Source organism: Diabrotica undecimpunctata, chromosome 6 (assembly GCF_040954645.1).
Source record: "Diabrotica undecimpunctata isolate CICGRU chromosome 6, icDiaUnde3, whole genome shotgun sequence".
In the NCBI taxonomy this organism is placed as follows: Eukaryota; Metazoa; Arthropoda; class Insecta; order Coleoptera; family Chrysomelidae; genus Diabrotica; species Diabrotica undecimpunctata.
In genome coordinates this window covers 87,257,538-87,277,773 of record NC_092808.1, presented here as the reverse complement: position 1 = coordinate 87,277,773, position 20,236 = coordinate 87,257,538, and the positions used below count along the sequence as shown (strand labels likewise).

Here is a 20,236-nt window from a genome sequence, read left to right as displayed (position 1 = left end):
CCTGGCACTAGAGTATGCGGTTAGGCAAATCCAAACTGGACGAGGACCAGCCAAACGGTTTAACTGGCCGCTTATGCTGATGATATTAATATTATTATAAGTAGAACATCAACAAAAGCATAGGAAACAGACGCAGAGTTAAAAATGCAAAAAAATGCTACGTCTGAAAAGAAACACGGAAAAAACAAAAATAATGATACAGATAAAAAGAAATATAGTCCCACAAAACATTTTACATGAAGATAACATTGAAACGGTTGGAAAGTTTACATACCTGGGAGTAGAAATATATGCCGACGGATCAGAAGATGAAGAGATACGGAAGAGAAAAACGCAAGCAAACCGAGCTTATTTTGCCCTCTCGTATATATTTCGGTCTAAAAATGTTCACCGAAATACAGAATCTATAAAACCTCAATTCGATCAATAGCATGCTATGTCAGTAAAACATGGTTCCTTAATAAAACATCCAAAAGCAAACTCGATACGTTCGAAACGAAAGTTCTGAGGTGAATACTAGGACCTGTGAGGGAAAACAGAATCTTCAGAAGTCAATATAACAGCGAGCTTTATCAACATTATAAGGAAGCACCACTGTCAGACTTCATTAAAATACAAAGATTGCAATGGGCCGGACACGTTATAAGAAGGGAAGAGAATAGGCTACCAAAAAGAGCACTGAATTCTAGAATGCAGCGAAAGAGACCGGTTGGAAACCCAAGAAAGTGCTGGGAAGACACGGTAAACAGCGGCACACAAGCCACTTCAGCCACAGACAAGCAAGGGTGGAGGCAAAAAATAAAGGAGGCCAAGGCTCAATTTGTGCTGTAGTGTCGTAGACGAAGAAGTAGACGTTTCGTCATTTCTCTTGTTTTTATACCCTCTTTTACACTTACTACTTTCTATGAAATACAAAATATATTCTGTTACAATTTGCTAACTTATAGAAACCCACAAATAAATTGCCATTGTCTATTCTGATAAAGTATGATATGTAAAGCAATCTTGTTTAGCATTTGCAGACGTTAGGTTACAGATACAGCCACTAAGTCGTCTTCTTGCTGGCACAAGTTTATTGGTTTTTATACTTGTGTATGTTTATGGTTATGGTAGATCAGGTCATCGTTGTACTTATGAGCCCTTCAGACACCTAAACCTCCCAAGACGGGTCCATTGTATCACCCCTATCATACGGAATAGGCCCATAAGGACCTATTTTTCGGAGTTTCTGGGGCCCAGGCTGTTCCGGGCTTCCATATCTGAGTTATCAGAAAGGATTTTAAGTCTAAGCCCTTCCTGCCATTCTGAAAGTCAAATCCTTTAGTATTCTGGTGGCCTCACAGAAAGCCACAAGTCTCTTTAAGGATAACTCCCTCATTTGGCTCGGTTGCATAAAGATCGAACCCAGGATCTGCCACATCTCGTAGGCCAGTGCCGGGAACTTCTAGAGGACATGTAAAGTTTCCTTTTTCTTATTAAAAAGATGGCACTGTATACTATCCGCCAATCCAAGCAGATGAAGGTGTCGCCTAATTCTACAGTGACCGGTAAGTATAGTGACCACCAGACAGCACCTTCTTCGGTCTATAAGGAGAAGTTGGGCTGTAAGACTTTTGGATGGCCTCATTATGTTAAAAAGGCTAAGCTTAAGGGACAACTATAACCTACGGATGAGTCACAATAGGGGAAAGAGTGGGCAAGCGCCCACTCATATTAAACTTGACGCAACCTAACGGTTATAATTTTTTATGCAAAAATAAAAAAAAAAATTTAAATCATTTTAACTTTAGTGAAATACAACAAAGTAAGTGGAAAATGTTTGCACTGGCCCTAATAACGTGCCTCTGGTTAAAACTTTCAAACGTAATTTGACAAGAAATTGTTAGTTTCATAAAAAATTCTACACAAAACTTAAAATTGATAAGCGTTTTTGATGTATATTAAACTTTAGTTTCGAGTTTAAACTTTTAATTCTCTGTATATTACAAAGACAAAACTTATTACAGATGTTTATTGGTTCAAGTTTAAAAATTGAATAAAGAATCCCCCACAAAATTATTTCAGATTATTTTGGAAACATCAAATATCTTAGTAATTGATTCATATTTTTTACTAGAGAACTTTCAGGTATAATAGTAATAACATATTCTTTTTTAATTACTATATTTTATAGAAGCTGCTCTAAATCTATTACAACCGTTATGTTAATATTCAAATTTATTATAAATACCACAAATGTTACAGATTTTAAATATTTTTATTTCAAATAAATTTCAATAATGGGAGCATACAAAATTGTAGTGAATCATTCCACATATTGCTTTACCTTGTAATATAAGAATATAGGATATGATAAAGTAAACCAATGGCAGGAGCTCTAAAATCCTAGGAAAATAAAAATGCTGAAATGGCGTGCATTAAGATATTGTTTTGAAATAGGAAACGAAACATTTTCTGATGATACGTAGTTATGAATAAGCAAAGTGATGCTCAAAATATGCTATAGTGTAATAGATTTCTTCTTGTAATAAAATATTTATTTTGCGAGTGAACGTATAAAAGGTTTTATTTTGAATTGGAGGAAATTTTAATATAACAAATTCTAGAAATTTTAAACAAACTACTTACGTGTTTCGACCATTTGTAATACTGCCTAACGACATATTTATTGCTACCTTTTGTACCAAATAAATTTTCGTTAACTTTAATAATGGAAACCTCTTTAATTAAGCATTATACATTTGTATTCTTAACCCTATGGCTACTATGAAAAATAAGGTCACAGATCCACCACGTAGGTCTGTCGCACCTATAAGTTTAGGGTAGTAGTGATATTTAAAATTTTGTTATATACTCAGTCATCAGAGACGAATATACCGCTGAACCTCTAAAAATCATACGAACAAGCTGAATTTTGCCGAAAATGTCAATTTTGGGACGCTAAAAAAGATTCAAATAAGTTTACCACTTTTACCTCCTTGCTTTCTTCTAAAACTCCCCACGTAGAGGGGGAAAAACGGAAAAAAATCGATTTACCAAGAATCTGTACACCATAGAAAAAAATGTTTCAAATGAAAAATATAGCTAAGATAATTTTGAAAAAAGCATTTGAATTTTTTTTTGTAGAATGAACTGTTCTCTCAGAAACAATGATTCAAGCGATCGGCGATTTTAAATATCAGTTACTCGAAATCAATGCGCAATAAAATTTGTATCAGGTCGATGGTAAAAATTCAGTATCTTTTGATTCAAGTATCCTATCGACAAAAATCAAGATGCCTTTTAAAGGTAAAGAGTACAGGTTTGTATGCCATTTTGTTTGTATGCCAAATAAACTCAGTTTTTATAAAGGTGTTAAATAAATACACGTTGCACGAGTTTTGCCACTTATTGATTCTCATGTGATCAATACAATGTGTCTCCTTCATTAATCGGCCACTATGGAGTTTCTATAACTAGAAACTAGTCTTCAAAATTTACAGCATAAAATTTTAGTTTTAAGTTTTATCGACAAATGTGAGGCATTTGAAATATGCTTAACAATGCTTAATTTAAACTTGCACATTACAAACACACTAAAACGTTTAAAACTTCTTTTTTTTAATTAAACTAGTAAGTTCTTGAAAAGTACTTAACTTCTGCTATAAAGTACACTAAAAACTGTCTTATTGGAGGCATTTCATGTGACGTGCCATCATTTGTTATTTAAATTTTTAGTATTTAAAGTTTAAATTTTGCGTTTATAGTCATATTACAAATGCCTCATATTTGTTGCCAAAAATCCAAATCGAATTTTCATGTTATAGATTCTAAAGACTGGTTCCTAACAATGGAAAACTCACTACGACCAGTCAATAAAAGTATTGAATTTCATTGACCTCAAGAGAATCGTAAAAAATGGCAAAATCGCCCAAAGTTTATTTATTGAACAGCTTTATAGAAGCTGACTTCATTTGCGGCAAAACACAACAATTGCATACAAAAGTTGCTTTCTTCACTTTAAAAACACATTTTGATTTTTGTCGATAGGACACTCCGATTCAAAAATATCAATTTTTTACCGCTGAGTTGATACAAATTTTATTTTAGATTGATTTCGTGCGCGGAACTGACATTCAAAATCGACGATCGCTTCTAGCGTTGTTTCTGAGAGAATGGATTATTCTATGCAAAAAGTGCTGACGACTAAACTAATATAACTTTTATTGATAGTAAAAAACTGAAATTAAATTTTGTGGAATAAAAGTCAATCTAGGTAACTAGAATATGTTACAAAAAACTAAAACTCACCATTACAAAGGTTCTGAATCTGTTTTCTTGTGATTGCCCAATGCATTTTATATAATATAATAATTCAAGACAAAAACGACACGTAAAATAATATCGATTTATCTATGAACTGAGCCTATTACCAAGAAAAAATATATTTATTTTTCTTCTACAAAATCTTAAAAAAGGACATGCTTTTATTAATAGTTATTCAGCATTTTTTTTATACATAAAACAAGCAAATGCTCGTTAGAATGGTTCCGTTGGCATTTTTTGCATATTTATTTTGTTTATCTGTCAACTTTTTTTAGACATATTTCACATTTTGCTTGTTTTGGAGGAGACTTCGTGGAATCATATTCCCTTTCTTGTGTCGTTTTTTTTAACAATCTCAACTCCCAACTATGGATCATGTTGCATCTTTTCTTAACGTTTTTTTGACATGTTTGCAACATACGGTCCAAATATACACCTTCCTTGAAATATAAGCAACTGTAGGTACATGCACAGTCATACATCAGTTAAGAACGTACGCATCCATACGAACGCATTCACGAATTGGGTCAAGTTTATCCACTATTTTTTTTCTCTTTCGTACTTCCGCATATCTACATCATTAAATCGAAGAAACGCAAATTATCTTGAAACCGATTTATATACCGCGATAGCTATTAAAATCTCTCTAAATCTTGGTAATTCACTGATATCTCCATTTATATTTATACACAACTCTATATCCTCCCTGTTATTCCACCCTACTGATATTCAGCATGGCTTTATGAAATAAGAGGAGAAAGGATAATGGTATAGACCTTGCATTTTGCAAGGTAAGTGTAGCCTGCTATTTTAAGACTGTGTTGACTTACTCATCTGTCAAATTTGCTTCTTATGTTTGACAACAAATTCTGCTTTTAGTATGCCTATACCCGGTTCATAATTTGTTGATAGCTCACTACAAGTTTAACCCTAATTAGAAAACTGAAATACAGAGAGGATAGGTAATACGATATAATAGTAAAAACCAACCTACAACTGACGGTTTAAGACGTTTTCGACTAACCCACCTTATATCTGAAGGAATACAATACCTTATAATCCTATTAGGGGGGTATTTTGAATGGTTAGATATGAACGACCAGTGTCGTAGAGTATATAATTGAAACATTTATTTTAACTAAATAAATATATTTTTTAAATTGTACTTATGTAAATTGTATTTTTTAATAAAACTTATTTATTTTATTCAAAAATAAAAAGTTTCTTGCCATTTGTAAAAGATACATTTATTTAATTAAGGAAAAAGGCGCCAAATGTCGCCTGGCAAAATTTCTAATGTGTTTTAAATGTATCCATTATTTTCGAATCCGGAGAAAACTAATAAATATTTTTGAAAAATTTAAACGCAGAATGAAAGATTACATTATTACTGAGGGCAGAAAGTCCCTGAAAACTTCTACAATATTTATTTTAATGTTATGTAACAGGGGTGAAAATAAAAGAAAAAATATAGTATAATTTTTAATTAAAAATATTGCATGCAAAAGAAACTTTTTATTTATTCTAAAAAATATTTCATTCTGCTTTTAAATTTTTCAAAAATGCTTTTTAGTTTTCTCAGGATTTGAAAAAAAAAATGGATACATTTAGAACACATTGAACATTTTGACAGGCGACATTTTGCGCCTTTCCCCTTTAATACCTTACGATTACAACTACTATTACTTACCTTATATAATTACGATTAGAAAACTATTCAAATTCAAAATAAATAGGATCAACTTCGGAATCCGAGTCGTCTTACTGCATCTTTCCAGTTTTGTTTTGTAATATGTTATAAAGACTCGTATAACAATTCACGTACAACTTGTATTTTATACGACGTATTTTTTCTAGCCACATAACTTTTCATTTGTGCTCAAATGAGTTCAATTGGATTTATTTCGCAGTGGTAGAGTGGAAGTCTAAAGACTGTGATGTTTCGCCTTTCTGCCATTTTGTCAACTACGTATTTCTTGAACTTAGATTTGTGTTGCCGGGCAAATTTTAAAAGTTCTGCTTTTACCATTCCATCTTCGTAAGGCAGATACTTATTCCGCAGCCAGTCAAGAATATCCTGTTTCTTCCACGCATTCGTTAGAAGTCTTTCTACTAGTCGTGAATGATAAGGTGCATTATCTAATACTATAATTGAATTTGGTGGTATGTGTTCAATCATTTGCTCAAAATACTATTCGAAAACATCAGCTGTCATCTCCTCGTGATAGTCTTTTGTTCTTTTGGAATGAAATTCCAACAAACCATGCTTAACAAATCCTTTTTCACTGCCAATTTGAGAAATTATTAATCTACTGCCTTTACCAGAAGGTAAGGAGATACCAGTAGACCAACCTTCCATAAAGGCTTGCCTCGAGCTTAATATATTTTTATCTGACCAAATTTTTTTTAGATTATGACCTGAGTTTACCCACGTTTTATCCTGGTAGAAGATGGGCCTTTCTTCAGCCCGGAATTTTCGTATGAATCTTAGATAATTTCTTCTCCAACATCATGTTCTCCTCCCGGTCAATCAAATGTGATTTTCGGTCTGATTTCTCCCACCGGAAATTTAATTCTTTTAAAACTTGCCACAATTTAGTTCGTCCGTTATGAGGCAAATCCGGGTCGTCTCTAACTTCTTGTAAAATTGTGTTTAGGTTTGGTATTTCTTTTTTGAAAAAAAATCCATGAATTTTCCTTCGAATACCATTTTTGGCACATTCATCAATTTCAATAGGCTTTTTCCCTCTCTTTAAGTGTTCGTTTGTGTTTGGGTTAGATATACCGTGTTTTTTTCTTTCTGATAGGAACCTATATAAAGTTGACTCTCCTACGCCAGTCATGTTGGCACAACTTTCGACTATGTTGCGAACAGTGTTTGTGGGATTCTGAGAAACCAGAGCATCGTGAACATTCAGGACAATAGTCTTCTCTCTTGGTGAATAGACAGACTTACTGAGTGTACGCAACAGTACCGGTGTAAAACTTGATGATGAAGCCATCACAAACAATCCAACAAAACGAGCACGAGCAAAAGGTACGTATATGTTCGTAGGTATATGGAATAAAAAATCACTCACGCACTGCATATAATTCGCAAAAGCAATATTCGAGACGCTAATTACTGCCGTAGACGCGGAAACACCGACGAGTCGTAAATTACATGCGATCAAAAACGTACCAAACAAAAAAATTGTTTTCGTTCGTAATAACTTCACCCTTTCAAGTTAAGTTTCGAATATAATTATATTATTAAAAATCTGGGGAATTCCATCTTAATTATCTTGCAACGAATAGTACCTTCGGATATGAAATCCAGGTTTTCTAGTAAAGTGATTAAACGCGAAGATTAGTATTGAAATATCCAAAGAGATAAGGTATTCTCATTTACAAAATTGTTAATGGTTAAATTCTTATTTTTATTAATATAATATAATAACCAACATTAGTCGTGAAAGTTTTAATTGTTTTTTTGCTAAATATATTAGTATTAAAATATTATCAATGTTATATATTATAACAGTATTAAAACATTATATTATTATTTAATAAATAAACACCTTACGAACGCCTATGATTTACGACCGTTTTATGAGTTTGAGGCATATTTCGTGCTCTCAACAATTTGTGAACGAAGAATAAAGACCTGCATTTGATAAAATTTGCTATCATTTTCATATTACAAACTATAAGCATCATTATGCCATTTTACCTTTTTTACATGGTATATGGTGGTAAAAGTAGAAGTTCTAAAGTAAATTAATATATTGGATATTTTGACATTAAAGCAGCTACTTGAAGAGCTGACTTAAACTGTATCAAAATCATCTCATCTTATTTTCTAAACTAGCATATACGTTATTTTGTAATATATAATTCTTTTATCTACTGTTCTTCTGTGGATGATAGGTCGACGGATATTGTTCTTTGTGCCTTATCTGCTTAGGTATTGTAGTTTTCTGTATCTTTTGCTATTCTAAACACTTATTTGTTGATAACAGATGGCAGTACTTAGGTTCACGTAAATAATATACATTTTTTTTGTATTAAGTCTATATTTTGCGTGATCTTTAAAGTAAAAGCTAAAACTATACAATCTTTTCTTCAGTGTGTATTTATGATCTGGGTATTTGAATATTTCTATCATAGTATCATGGAAGTTGGACAAATATTAGATTAAGGGCAAGCAGTTTATTATTACCTACATAATTATTGATAGACGGTTGCATGAAAAAACTGATATATCTCATAATCAGTTTGGCTTTATGCAAGGCAGACGGCAGTTAAAAGAACTAATCAGAAACAAGTCACCCGGAATAGATAATCTCCCAGTTAAACTATATAAAGAAGGTGGCCATAATACCATAATGGCACTACAGCAGCTTAAAAAAATATAGACACATAAATCCCCCCAATGATTGGAGTATTGGAATACTTTGCACCATACAAAAAAAAAAAATTATATATTTTTGAGCGCTCTAACCACAACGGAATTACGCTTCTAAATGCAGCGTATAAAATATTTTCCACAGTATTATGTCATCGTATATGCAGAACAGATAGTAGGAAAATACCAGGCTGGTTTCAGAAGTGGCAAAGTGACATTTCGTCAGATTGCAAGCCTGAAACAAATTTTGTAAAAAACACTGGAATATGGCATTAATACTCATCATATATTTATAGACTACAAAGCAGCCTACGACTCTGTGAATAGAAGAGAAATGTTAAAAGCAATAAATGAACTAGGAATACCAAATCAGTTAAATGTAGAGTACGAATGTCACAAATCACAACCAATGGTTCAATATATAATAAATGAGTGCAAATCCTAGCCTATGGTAATGATATCAATATTGTTGCGAGAACTGCAAACGCTGTGCTAGAGGCGTATGTAGTATTAAAAGAATCAGCTTCAAAAATGGATTTAATAATAAACACCAACAAAATAAAGTTTATGAAAATAAGCAAGCAACCACAAATACTATGACCGCTTATTATAGAAAACGACGTCATGGAAGCAGTAAACGAATTTGTATACCTGAGAGCGCTCCTTAACACTGAAAATAATACAACCCACAGATAAACCGCAGAATTTGCACGGCTAACAGATGCTATTTTGGGCTTCTTCTTCTTATGGTGCCTATCCGTTACGGATGTTGGACACTAACATGGCTATTCTGACTTTGAAACCCTGAAAAGTCCGGTAGTGGTTAAGTTAAACCATTTCCGCAGGTCATGCAGCCAGGATATTCTTCTTCGTCCTGGACCTCTTTTCCCATGCACTTTACCTTGAAGTATGGTCCGAAGTAGGTCATATCGTTGTTCATTGCCCATTATATGGCCCAGGTATTCTAGTTTGCGACGTTTTATGGTTACGACTAGTTCGCGCTCTTTACCCATTCTATTTAGTACTTCTTTGTTGATTACTCTGTCTATCTAGGAAATCCTCAACATGCTCTATAGCATCACATCTCAAATGCTTCGAGTATCTTCAATGATGCTTCAGTTAAGGTGCATGACTCCACGCTATATAGAAGAACGGAGAATACGTAGCATTTGAGTAAACGAACTTTTATTTCCAATTTTATATCGTGGCTATTAAAGATTTTTTTCATTTTGACAAAAGCTGATCTTGCCTTCTCGATCCTTATCTTAATTTCCGTCGATTGGTCCCACTGTTTATTTAAGTTTGCACCGAGATAACAAAAGTTGGTGATTTGTGTTAAAGGTTGTTGGTTAACTAGTAATTGAACAGGTGGTATCCTATTTTTGCTTATAACCATGTATTTGTTTTTTTATGTTAAAATCAAGCCCAAGCCTGGTACTTACTTCTGCCACCCTGGAGATAAGTGTCTGCAGACCTTCAAGACTGTCTGCAAAAATGACAGTATCATCAGCGTATCTTATGTTGTTCAGTCGTTCTCCGTTTATAACTATTTCCTCGTCTATGTCCGTTAGCGCTAGGTTTATAATGTGCTCTGAAAAAATTATGAAAACATGTTAGGATGTACATGAGGATATACAATCCTAGACCATCATAAATATGGAAAACTTAACCTTTCTTTTGAGACAATTTTTGTGATACTCTTTTCCTGACATTGACGTGGGTGCTGCCGGTTTCGGTACTCTGTTAGCCATAAAAATCGGTTTCTTCTTTGTTTCTGTATAAGAAGTGGTTTCTCCGTTGCCTAAAGTATGATGATAAGGTTGAATATTTAAGATGAGATAAGTGTCGCTTTTAAAAACTTACCTTGTAGAATCAATATGCCATTTTTTAATTTGCTTCAAACAAACGTCTTTCTAAATTGGTAAACCAATAGCACATCTACCATAATTGATTATATTTTCTCAGATGTTTCACCCCCTGATGTAAGCTCTACAATTATTAATGCACGACTATATAATCATAAAGCAGTGTATACCAAATTTAACAAGCTTAACAAACAATCCTTGAAAACCCAACTTTCGGAATTGTTTCTTAAGATTGGTAGCATTTTTCCAGTCAGAACTTTCGTAAATTCAAAACTTTGTGCCTTAATTTTGGATGGCACTTTCCCTCTCTGGACGTGGACTATAATTTTAGTGATTTTTTAGATAGGCTTGTCTGTATTTTCAATAAGGCATTTTCTTTAATAACAATTAAGTCAAAACATCACAAACCCTGGACAAATAGCAAATTCTCGGGAAGACTCTCGGCGATCTTGTTTTATAAGTATCCGAATAGCACGGTCATCGCTTTCCGTAAGCTTTGAAGTATGACCAGTTTTAACTTAAGTATTACCCTTACCCATTTTTTTAATTTGTGAAATTAAATTTTCCATAGTTCCTTCAGGAATATTTAAATTTTGAGCAATTTTATGTCAAGAAAGTCTTCTGTTATGGGCGGATTTCATAAATCAGAACAATGGAATTTCATAAATCATTAAAGATTCATTCTCCGTGAAATATTTTGACAAGCAATAAATTAAATTAACTTTAAGCAAAATTCATAAATTATTTCTTTAACACGTACTTAAACATATAATTTCTAAAAAAAATTATAAAATAGATTTTATTGTATAAATAAATATTTATCACTGATTGGGTGATGATCCAATTATTTTGTGCAAGACTACTTTACTTTTTTGTTTATTTTATAAAGTATTATAGAGTGTGTTGTTAACCCCTCCCCCCAAAATAACTCAGAATCCAAGAGTTTCTATCAAATTTTAAGAAAACACATCAATTTATATTCGGAGGGAAAATTTTAATTTAAAATTCATACTCTTAAATGTAACCCCTTACTGTCACACATCAACCTACAGTTTTTTTAAATAGCAAGTGTGGTCAAGTGGCACATCATCTTCAAAGTTAATTTTTTCCTCTGCACGACACTTTATTTTTTTTAATTTACGTAATAACTTTGAAGGCAGTTTTGGATTTAACTAATTTATTGGTTGACTATCAGTAGTAACAAGTAAAACACAAAATTTCACCAAATTAACTAATTACATGTTCTTAGTGACCTTCAATACAATAATTCAATCAACCTGCAAATCTGTATCAATATGCCACTATAATGAAGATAATTTGTTTTACTTTTTGTAAAAATATCCCTTTTTCATATGATTCTTTTTTTTTTAATATAATGAATCCTAATTTATCTTCTTTAGCGTTTACCAGGTAACCTTTTATTTGAGATTTGTCAACGACTCATTAGTCAGAGATATTATTGTAAAGGATTACAAAAATGGGATATTCTAGTGAAGGAAGTATAGAATTAGTTAAGCTATACTATAGAAATAATCAATTTGCTAGGGCTACGGATCTTAAATACGAACCACCCAGAAAAAAACTTTATCTGGTAATAATCTTTTAGAGAATGAACACATTATGATATACGCGTAACACAATTTTTAAATTTACATTTTCCAGGACGTTGGATTGGCACAAGGGCTCCAATAGAGTGGCCAGATAGATCACAGAATCTTTCGCGTTTGGATTTTTTTGTGAAGATCTTCTTCTTGTAGTGTCTATCCGTTTCGGATGTTGGCCACCATCATGGCAATCTGTATTTTGCAAGCTGAAGATACCTAAAATCAAAAATATACGACACTCCGCCTGCAGATCTTGAAGAGTTGCGATAAAGAATTGTGACAGAATGCCGATTATTGACACCGAAGGTATTTGCAAATGTACGAAGAGGCTTTGAAAATAGACTGTATTATTGTATGGAGTTTACAGGAGATCATTTCGAATATTCAATTGGTTAATTTTATGACATTTTATATTTTTTGGTATTACTGTGTTCAATTAATAAATTAATTAAATCCAAAATTATCTTCAAAGTTATTCCAAAAATTTTAAAAAATAGAGTGTCGTGTAGAGAAAAAAATAACTTTTAAATGATGTGTCACTCGACCATACTTGCTGTATAAAAAAAACCGAGGGTTGATGCGTGGCAGTAGGAGGTTACATTTGAAGGCATGAATTTTGCATGAAAATTCGCCCCCCTCCCAATACAAATTAACGTGTTTTTTTTTTTAATTTTAAAGCTATGGTTTGTTAGAACAGTGAGCGACGCATAACTCAGTTAGTCGAACGCCGCGTACGTTCGTCAAAATCAAAGAAATGTTTTTTTATGATAACGGTTTGTTAGGTTCTGCTGAGCTACGCGCACTGCAGAGCGATAGCCGTGTACGTCGACGGTGTGCGCTGGAATCAACTGCGATTTGATTTGGACGCAAACGTTCAGCTGAGCTCACAGCGTACACATATATACCGAAATTATAATTGTATTTTTATATAGTTATTATTATTGTAATGATTAAGTGATGTCTACTAAATTTTCTTCAGAGGAAGATGAAAGACTAGTGGATCTAGTACAAATTGTTAGACAGTTCCAAATAAATCCCTGGAAAGTCTAAAGTATTCTCGAAATTGTTCCTCGTTTTGAAGCAATCTTTCTTTGACTGTTAATTTAAAAGCACCTTCTGTATTAACACATAAAAAAATTTCGTTTAAATTTTTATTTCTTTTATTTCGATTTAACGTTATCAACTCTTCTTCTTGCTCCTCTTCTTGGAGTAATAAAATTATTGCGTTTAATTTGCGAGAATTCATTTTTTTAAACGTACAAACTTTGAGAGAATAAACGTGAAACTAATTTGTTTTCAGAGCGACAGAATATTTATGCGAATTAATCTAACAAACTGACTCACCCAAAACTGCCATGAGTCGAGTACAACATATTCTGCTGTACGTGTATGCTGTGCGCTGCGCACTGTTCTAACAAACCGTAGCTTTAGGAAACCTTTGGTGTCTGAGTTTTTTAAGGGGGCTGTCAAATTTTCGTTGGAACTCACTGTATATTGTTGAATAATTGGCAAAACCACATATTATGAAATAAGCTTTATCAAAACCGTTTAAATTAAAGTTAGATAAATTAGAATTCAGAAAAATAAAATTGTGATGCATACTGGTTTTGGTACAATTGATATGCAACTGGGCTCGTATATATCTCCGTTATAATGCGACTGGGCTTGTTTATAGAATCCATAGTCTTGTTTATAAAAATCGTTGTCTAATTGAAAGTAGGTATTGTCAGTTCATAATGTTAAAGATTTACTATTTACAAACTAGAATTTTTAAAAGAGCTATTATCAATTAATGTTATGTAATTCTTTAGCATGTTAAAGTTCGTAAGTTAATTATTTGAAGGACATACGTATTAAGCATTGACTCTTCCTCTTAGATGCTTCTGAAGGATACTATATCCAACATTTAATCTTAATATTCTTGTTTCATTGGTTAATTTATTGCAAATCACTATTTTTAATTTATATGCATACAAAATCAGTAACAAAATTTATAATATTAAAATACTTTTGACCTCACGCCCTCTTGTTTCCCTTGTCTAGACTGCTATAACACAAAACTGTACTGCTCACCTTAGTGTCATTGCCTGAATTAATATGGATTTTAATACATCGCTTCCTAGAGGTCATCTTTGAAGTTTCCAGATTAACATAAAGTATACCGATGGAAACAGTAGTTAAATCTAGAGTCTATTAAAATTTAAAAAAAATACAATTTAGATAATAATGAGATCTCCATTTATCTGGATGTCGTTACAAAATCGGATCAAATAATAGGAAAGTATTATGTAGTTATTCCTGATTGTTGCAGTTCTTAAGCACTACAGCAAATTTTTTGTATTTTTTTGACGTATTATTACATTGTGGAACTAAAATTAATATTTGGGAATCCGTAAATAAAAATTATTTGTTTCTGTATTAAACCATGGCTCACATGAATGTGAGCTGTCCGATAGTTATCGAAGTTAACATTTTTATGCGTTTAAGAAATTCTTTTTAATGGAACGATGATGGTGATGATGATTTTAATACACGTAGTCTTTAAAGATATAAAATATGTGAAAAAAAAAACAAAGACCGCGAAAAAATGTTCAAATATGTAGCAGTCTTCCCCTAATTTTTGAAACTAATAAACCATCAATAATATTAGAAATGGACGTCGAAAGTGACACGTCGTTAGGCAGAAATATTTTAATTTTATTATTACATTATTTAGTATTGATAATTATTGTTATAAGGGCCTGCGTAGCGCAAGCGGTAGGATGCTTGCCTCGCACGCTGGTGGTCCGGAGTTCTAATCCTACCGTCGGCAACAACAACTAGACATTTTAAAAAATGTCTATAGGCCCCAGGTCGACTCAGCCTGACTAAAATGAGTACCATGGGTAAAACCAGGGGTAATAATAGGCGGTTGAAGCGTAGCACTGGCCATGTTACCTTCCTTGTATACCGTAGGCCCTAAATATAGCAGACTACCCTGCTATACTCCCAAAGCCGCGAGGCGGTATAAAACGGGAGACTATTATATTAATTATTGTTATGCTATAGTCGTCACATGTCACGTTTTAGTTAGCGGTTAACTACGCGTTTAAAAAGAGTAGAATCAACAAATATTTGTAAGACTAAAGTAGAGTGTATACTTTTAAGATATGTCATTTTAAAACTTGTAAATATTTTGGACCTACCTGCATCGCAGAAACTCTCTCTCGTACGGCTTGTATAAAATCATCGTGCCCAGCGATTAAACTCGTGACAACAGAAAATTGATGCCATTTATACCTAAAAAATAAAACGGCATATTAAGCTTATGGTCTAGAATAACTACTTATTATAAAACAGTAGAAAAATTTATTATATAATACATTTGAGATGTTCAGTTACCGAGGTGAGAAGCAATAACATACAGTCATATTTGTATCATGTGTCGGAGATTTTTTTCCATAGATGTTATTATGGTCTGTTTTTTAACCAGGAGGAGTAATTCAAATTTTCCGCGCTGTAATGCTTGTTTGTAATTGGTCCAACCGCAGGCAAGTTTACTCCACTAAATTATGACATGTTGACACTAATGACATTTGTGAAATTTTAAAATTCAATATTTAAGTATATCGACGATTTTTTTGTATTTTCTGCGTTATTCCTTACATTTTTAGATATTTCGTTTGTATTTATATAAAAAACAGTTCTTTTCAGAACTATTTCGCGACATATTAGTGTTATTAAGATAACAATGTGGATTCGATGCCAAGTACTAGTGGTAATTATTCCTCTACACCTAAAAAATGTCGGGTAGATTTGGGTCATATATCTTCAAATGAGAAACAAAACATGATTTGCTTATACATTATAAACATGTATAAATAAACAAATCAAAATTGATAATTCTGGAATGAAAATAACAGCCACGCTAGCAAAAATAAAACAGGCAACAGGTTAGTTTTGCAGAATAGTTATTGTTAAAATCAAGATTTACTAAAGTAATGCTAATTTTATTAGCACATTACTTTAGCTTGTATTGGAATATAAGCAGACTTCAACAGTAGTATTGTAAAATTCCATTGGATTTTAGATACCATTTTATCACGAATATATCGCTTTCGTATACGTTCTTTTTACGATTTTCTTCTTTAATGTGATAAATAAACTCTAAAAATTCTTCAACTTTTTCATAACAGTCCAACATTTTTTTATTGTAATTAGAAATACTAAATAATATATATTGGAAGTGAATTCGAAAAATTATTATTCAAACCCAAAAAAGAAGATGTATTTGGTAACTTTTCTAGTAACTTTCTTGGGTGTGAATCTGTCTTTTTAGTTTACTCCTCCTGGTTAAAAAACAGAGTATAGTTTGCCTGATGAGTTATTCTCCAAAAAAGCTATTTGTTATACTATCTTCTTCAAGTGCATTTTCTTTCCTAAGGCTTAAAACCATCAAGGTAATGTATGCTTTGGTGCCTGATACTATTCTCCTCAAGGATTGTAAAATATTTGTGAGTTAAGTAAAAAAAGAAATTTAATTAAAACACTAACTTAAAATATATGTAAGTACAGAATCTGGATTATTATAAAATTTACTGTTTTTCTATATTTTAAATACATTAAGTTAAAATTTGTATTTTTTTTTTTGGAATGTCAATATAACGACTGTTACATGGATATCTTTTTTCTATGGTAAAAACTATTTCTTAGAATTGTTTCTCAGTCCATTTGACTTTGATCGTACTATTTCATTTGATTTTGGAGTAAAACGTATTACCATAAACTATTTCTTTGTTTTTAGTGTACAAAACTAAAACGAATATACGAATCGTAAAACGTAGAAGGTTGTCTTAAATTAAAAGACATAAAATACGCATACCTTAAACTAACCCAACCAAATTCTTAGTGGATATCTTTTCATTTACGAGTTTAGTAACAGTTTAAAACTATTTAAATATATATAGGAAACTTCGGTTAAAAGAGCAAACCGTTCCATATTATAAACTTGGAGTTAAACATTAAGACATCGTAACTTTTAATTAAAACTTGGTTTTATTTAAATCTGAAATAATTTTCTTAGATTCTATATATACGAGGAGATATTTTCTTCTAGTGATTTTCTTATGTATGACAAAGTTATATGAGATATCAAAGCTGGACTTCAGGTTATCCTAAATGATAACAATATGTTATTCTTCAAAACTTGTCTGATTTTTTTTCACTAAATCATATTACAAAGATTGCGACATGGCATTTTGAGCTTAAATTATCTTCCTTCCTTAAATCAACTCTTTAACTACGCTTTGGATTAGAAATTGGACTTTAAAGCGCCAGGTCTTAAAATTTTTGTGGGAATTTATTTAAATTAAGAAGCAGTTAAAACGAGGTAGAAGTCGACAATTACTCAGTTAATATTTTCTTCAGATGGCTTCTCAAATACACTTGAGTAAACACACTTGAGGTCGTTGTGACGTATCAACCAAAGGCGTTGCAATAAACACCTCTAATTCGCTGTTACATGTCAGCCAGGGGCGTATCAAATAATTTCTTTGTATAGCTTGAACTTTACATAATAGAGATTTAGTGAGAATTTGACTATCAACTCCATACAAGTATATTGAAAAGATGTTACATTTGAATTGTTTTCAGGTTATTATTAACACTTCATCCAGATAATATTTTTCATTCACAAGAACGGTGCTTTTACCTTTTCAATGCGGATTTTTACCTCTTTGCTCATATCCCAAATTTTATTTATATATGAACCAATATACGTGATTATATTGGTTTTTTCTACTTCAGTTGAACACTGATCTTAATTCCATTGATCGTAATACCGACATCGACCCTGGCCTGTTTGAGAATGATGATCAGAGTACAGAAAAGTAAATGTCACAATACGTATCACTGCCGAGCTCCATGGAAAATTTTAAATGATTTAGAAGTATTTAGTCCAATTCTGACATTTACTTGCTGGTGATAGTACAAATTTTTTATAATTCTTAAGTGTTAAGCGGCTAGTATTATTTGTTTAAAAATTTACATAAATTTCCATATCTTAGATAAATGCATTAAAGCCCACAGAATGCTTGTGTGGATCATGTTCACAGGTTGCTTGATGTCTAGACTCCTCTATACCGTGAAATTGCCTCCTTTTTTTCAAGAATATTACAGAAACTACAATGCGTATTACTTATTTCTCCTTCACTTCTAGTATAAATTTTGGGGTAAATTAACCAGTTAGAAAGATTTTTAAAACGTGACCTAAAATTATTGTTCTATAGTTGGAGCACTTTTCTTTTTTCCAAAGCATCGCAAATAGAAAGTTAAGTAAGTATGTCAGTATATTCTATGTTTCGTATAATTTATTATAAAAGATCAAGAAGTATTTTTCCCTATATTTTCAAGTATTTTAAGTTTTTCTGTTATTATTTATATTCTCTTGTAGATTTTTTATTTTTGGCTGTTTTTATTGTAATACAATTTGGTATTTACTTTACTTGTATATGATACGGTTAACCTCTTTATCGACAATGTTGTATGATATTTTATTTCTTATTCCAGTAGCTTCTGCTATGTTTTTGTGTAAATTAAATACATTTTCCTACTAACCTTTTTCTTCTTTTGCTGTTATGGGTATTCCTTGTGAAAACTACGTGTTTCTTGTCTTATTTTTTTTCTGTACGTTACTGTGATTTTGAGGATCTCTTTTAAATTTCCTTCTTTCTTCCATCAGGGTTAATATATTCTCATTCATTCACTGTATTTTTTTATTTAATTTTGGAAGTCGGAAGTAGTTCTGTTTATTACAGTTTTGCAATGATTCCAGTGGTCTTCAATATTGTAAAACTCTTCGTCTTCTATAAAATTATTTGCGATTGGTTGATGAAAATAACTTAAAAAGTTGACATCGAACCTGTGATTGGGTTGATGTTTTGAGTTTCTTGAACCTTAGTTTTAATTCACCGAATAAGTGGATACGGTCCGTAGGAACATCAGTTCCAGGATATATTTTGACTACTTTAACGAAGTTTTGAAAACTCTTATTGAGAGTGCTATAGTCTAACTTACTTTCCTGATTCTTTCAGGACCATCTGCTGGAGCTTTCCAAGTGTAAAATTTTCTTTTTGTCATTTTACAAAAGATATTTGTAATTGACAGTATTATTTTTTGACAGAATGCTACAAATCGGTTTGCTATATCGTTTTTGTAAGTTTCTCAAGAATTAACGCTCCTGCTCGACATAAGAAACCTTTTTACAAGACTTAATCGAAGACCTAGAAGATAATTGAACAGAATTTCTTCAATTTTACAGAAAGCAAATATATTGATCTGTATAACGGAACCTCATATTCGCTCCGTGCATGACTGACGCGACACCTACCGCCTTCATCTGACAGTTTTGGACCTCCCAATTTGAGGTTAAACACATGATAAATACATACGAAATTGACAATTACTAAGTTTTTTAATTATATTTTTTGAGTTTATATACAAATGGATGTAGTTTTAAGAACTGGGTTTCTAAAAGTTTATCATAATTTATCTTTTCAATCCCAAACGGAAAGGAAAGGGAGAAATCTAGTACTGGCAAATCACGTTTGTGCAAGAGCACACAAAAAAAAAATAGAAAATGCCATACCTATTTAGAGCAAGTTGGTGCCTAATCTTATGTATATTATTGCTAGTACAGGGAAAACAGTGGGAATATAATTGGGACTTCATTTTCACATTTTTTATTGCCGACGAAATGAGCACTACAAATTCGATCATTAGATTTTGGAGTGTAATCTGAACCGACAGCACTAAAAAAAAACTACTGTTTGATATATACACCTATTTTAATTGTCATAAAAATGAGGTTAGGTGATATTTACTTTTATATATTAACAGCACGAATCAATTTTCTTCTTTTCTCTAATTGATACGTAATCTTCGGAAACCTATAAAAACCACACTCACTATTTTTACTATTATTAGCACAATTAAATACGCAACATTTATTTGCAACCATTTTTGATCAAATTTATGCGTAAAAGATAGGTCCAATTTTGTCATATTTCGCCGCTACGCACGCTGGCATCGTTTCAAGG

General features: G+C 32.1%; 1 protein-coding gene across 1 annotated transcript in view; it reads right to left on the bottom strand.

Moving 5' to 3' along the window:
* Window positions 1-20,236, bottom strand: part of Nmdar2 (glutamate ionotropic receptor NMDA type subunit 2) — a 642,550-nt gene that overhangs the window by 605,725 nt on the left and 16,589 nt on the right. Inside the window, exon 2 of the mRNA XM_072534844.1 lies at window positions 15,347-15,440. Within this exon, the coding sequence (XP_072390945.1) occupies window positions 15,347-15,440 (94 nt within the window). The remainder of the gene's footprint in view (window positions 1-15,346; window positions 15,441-20,236) is intronic.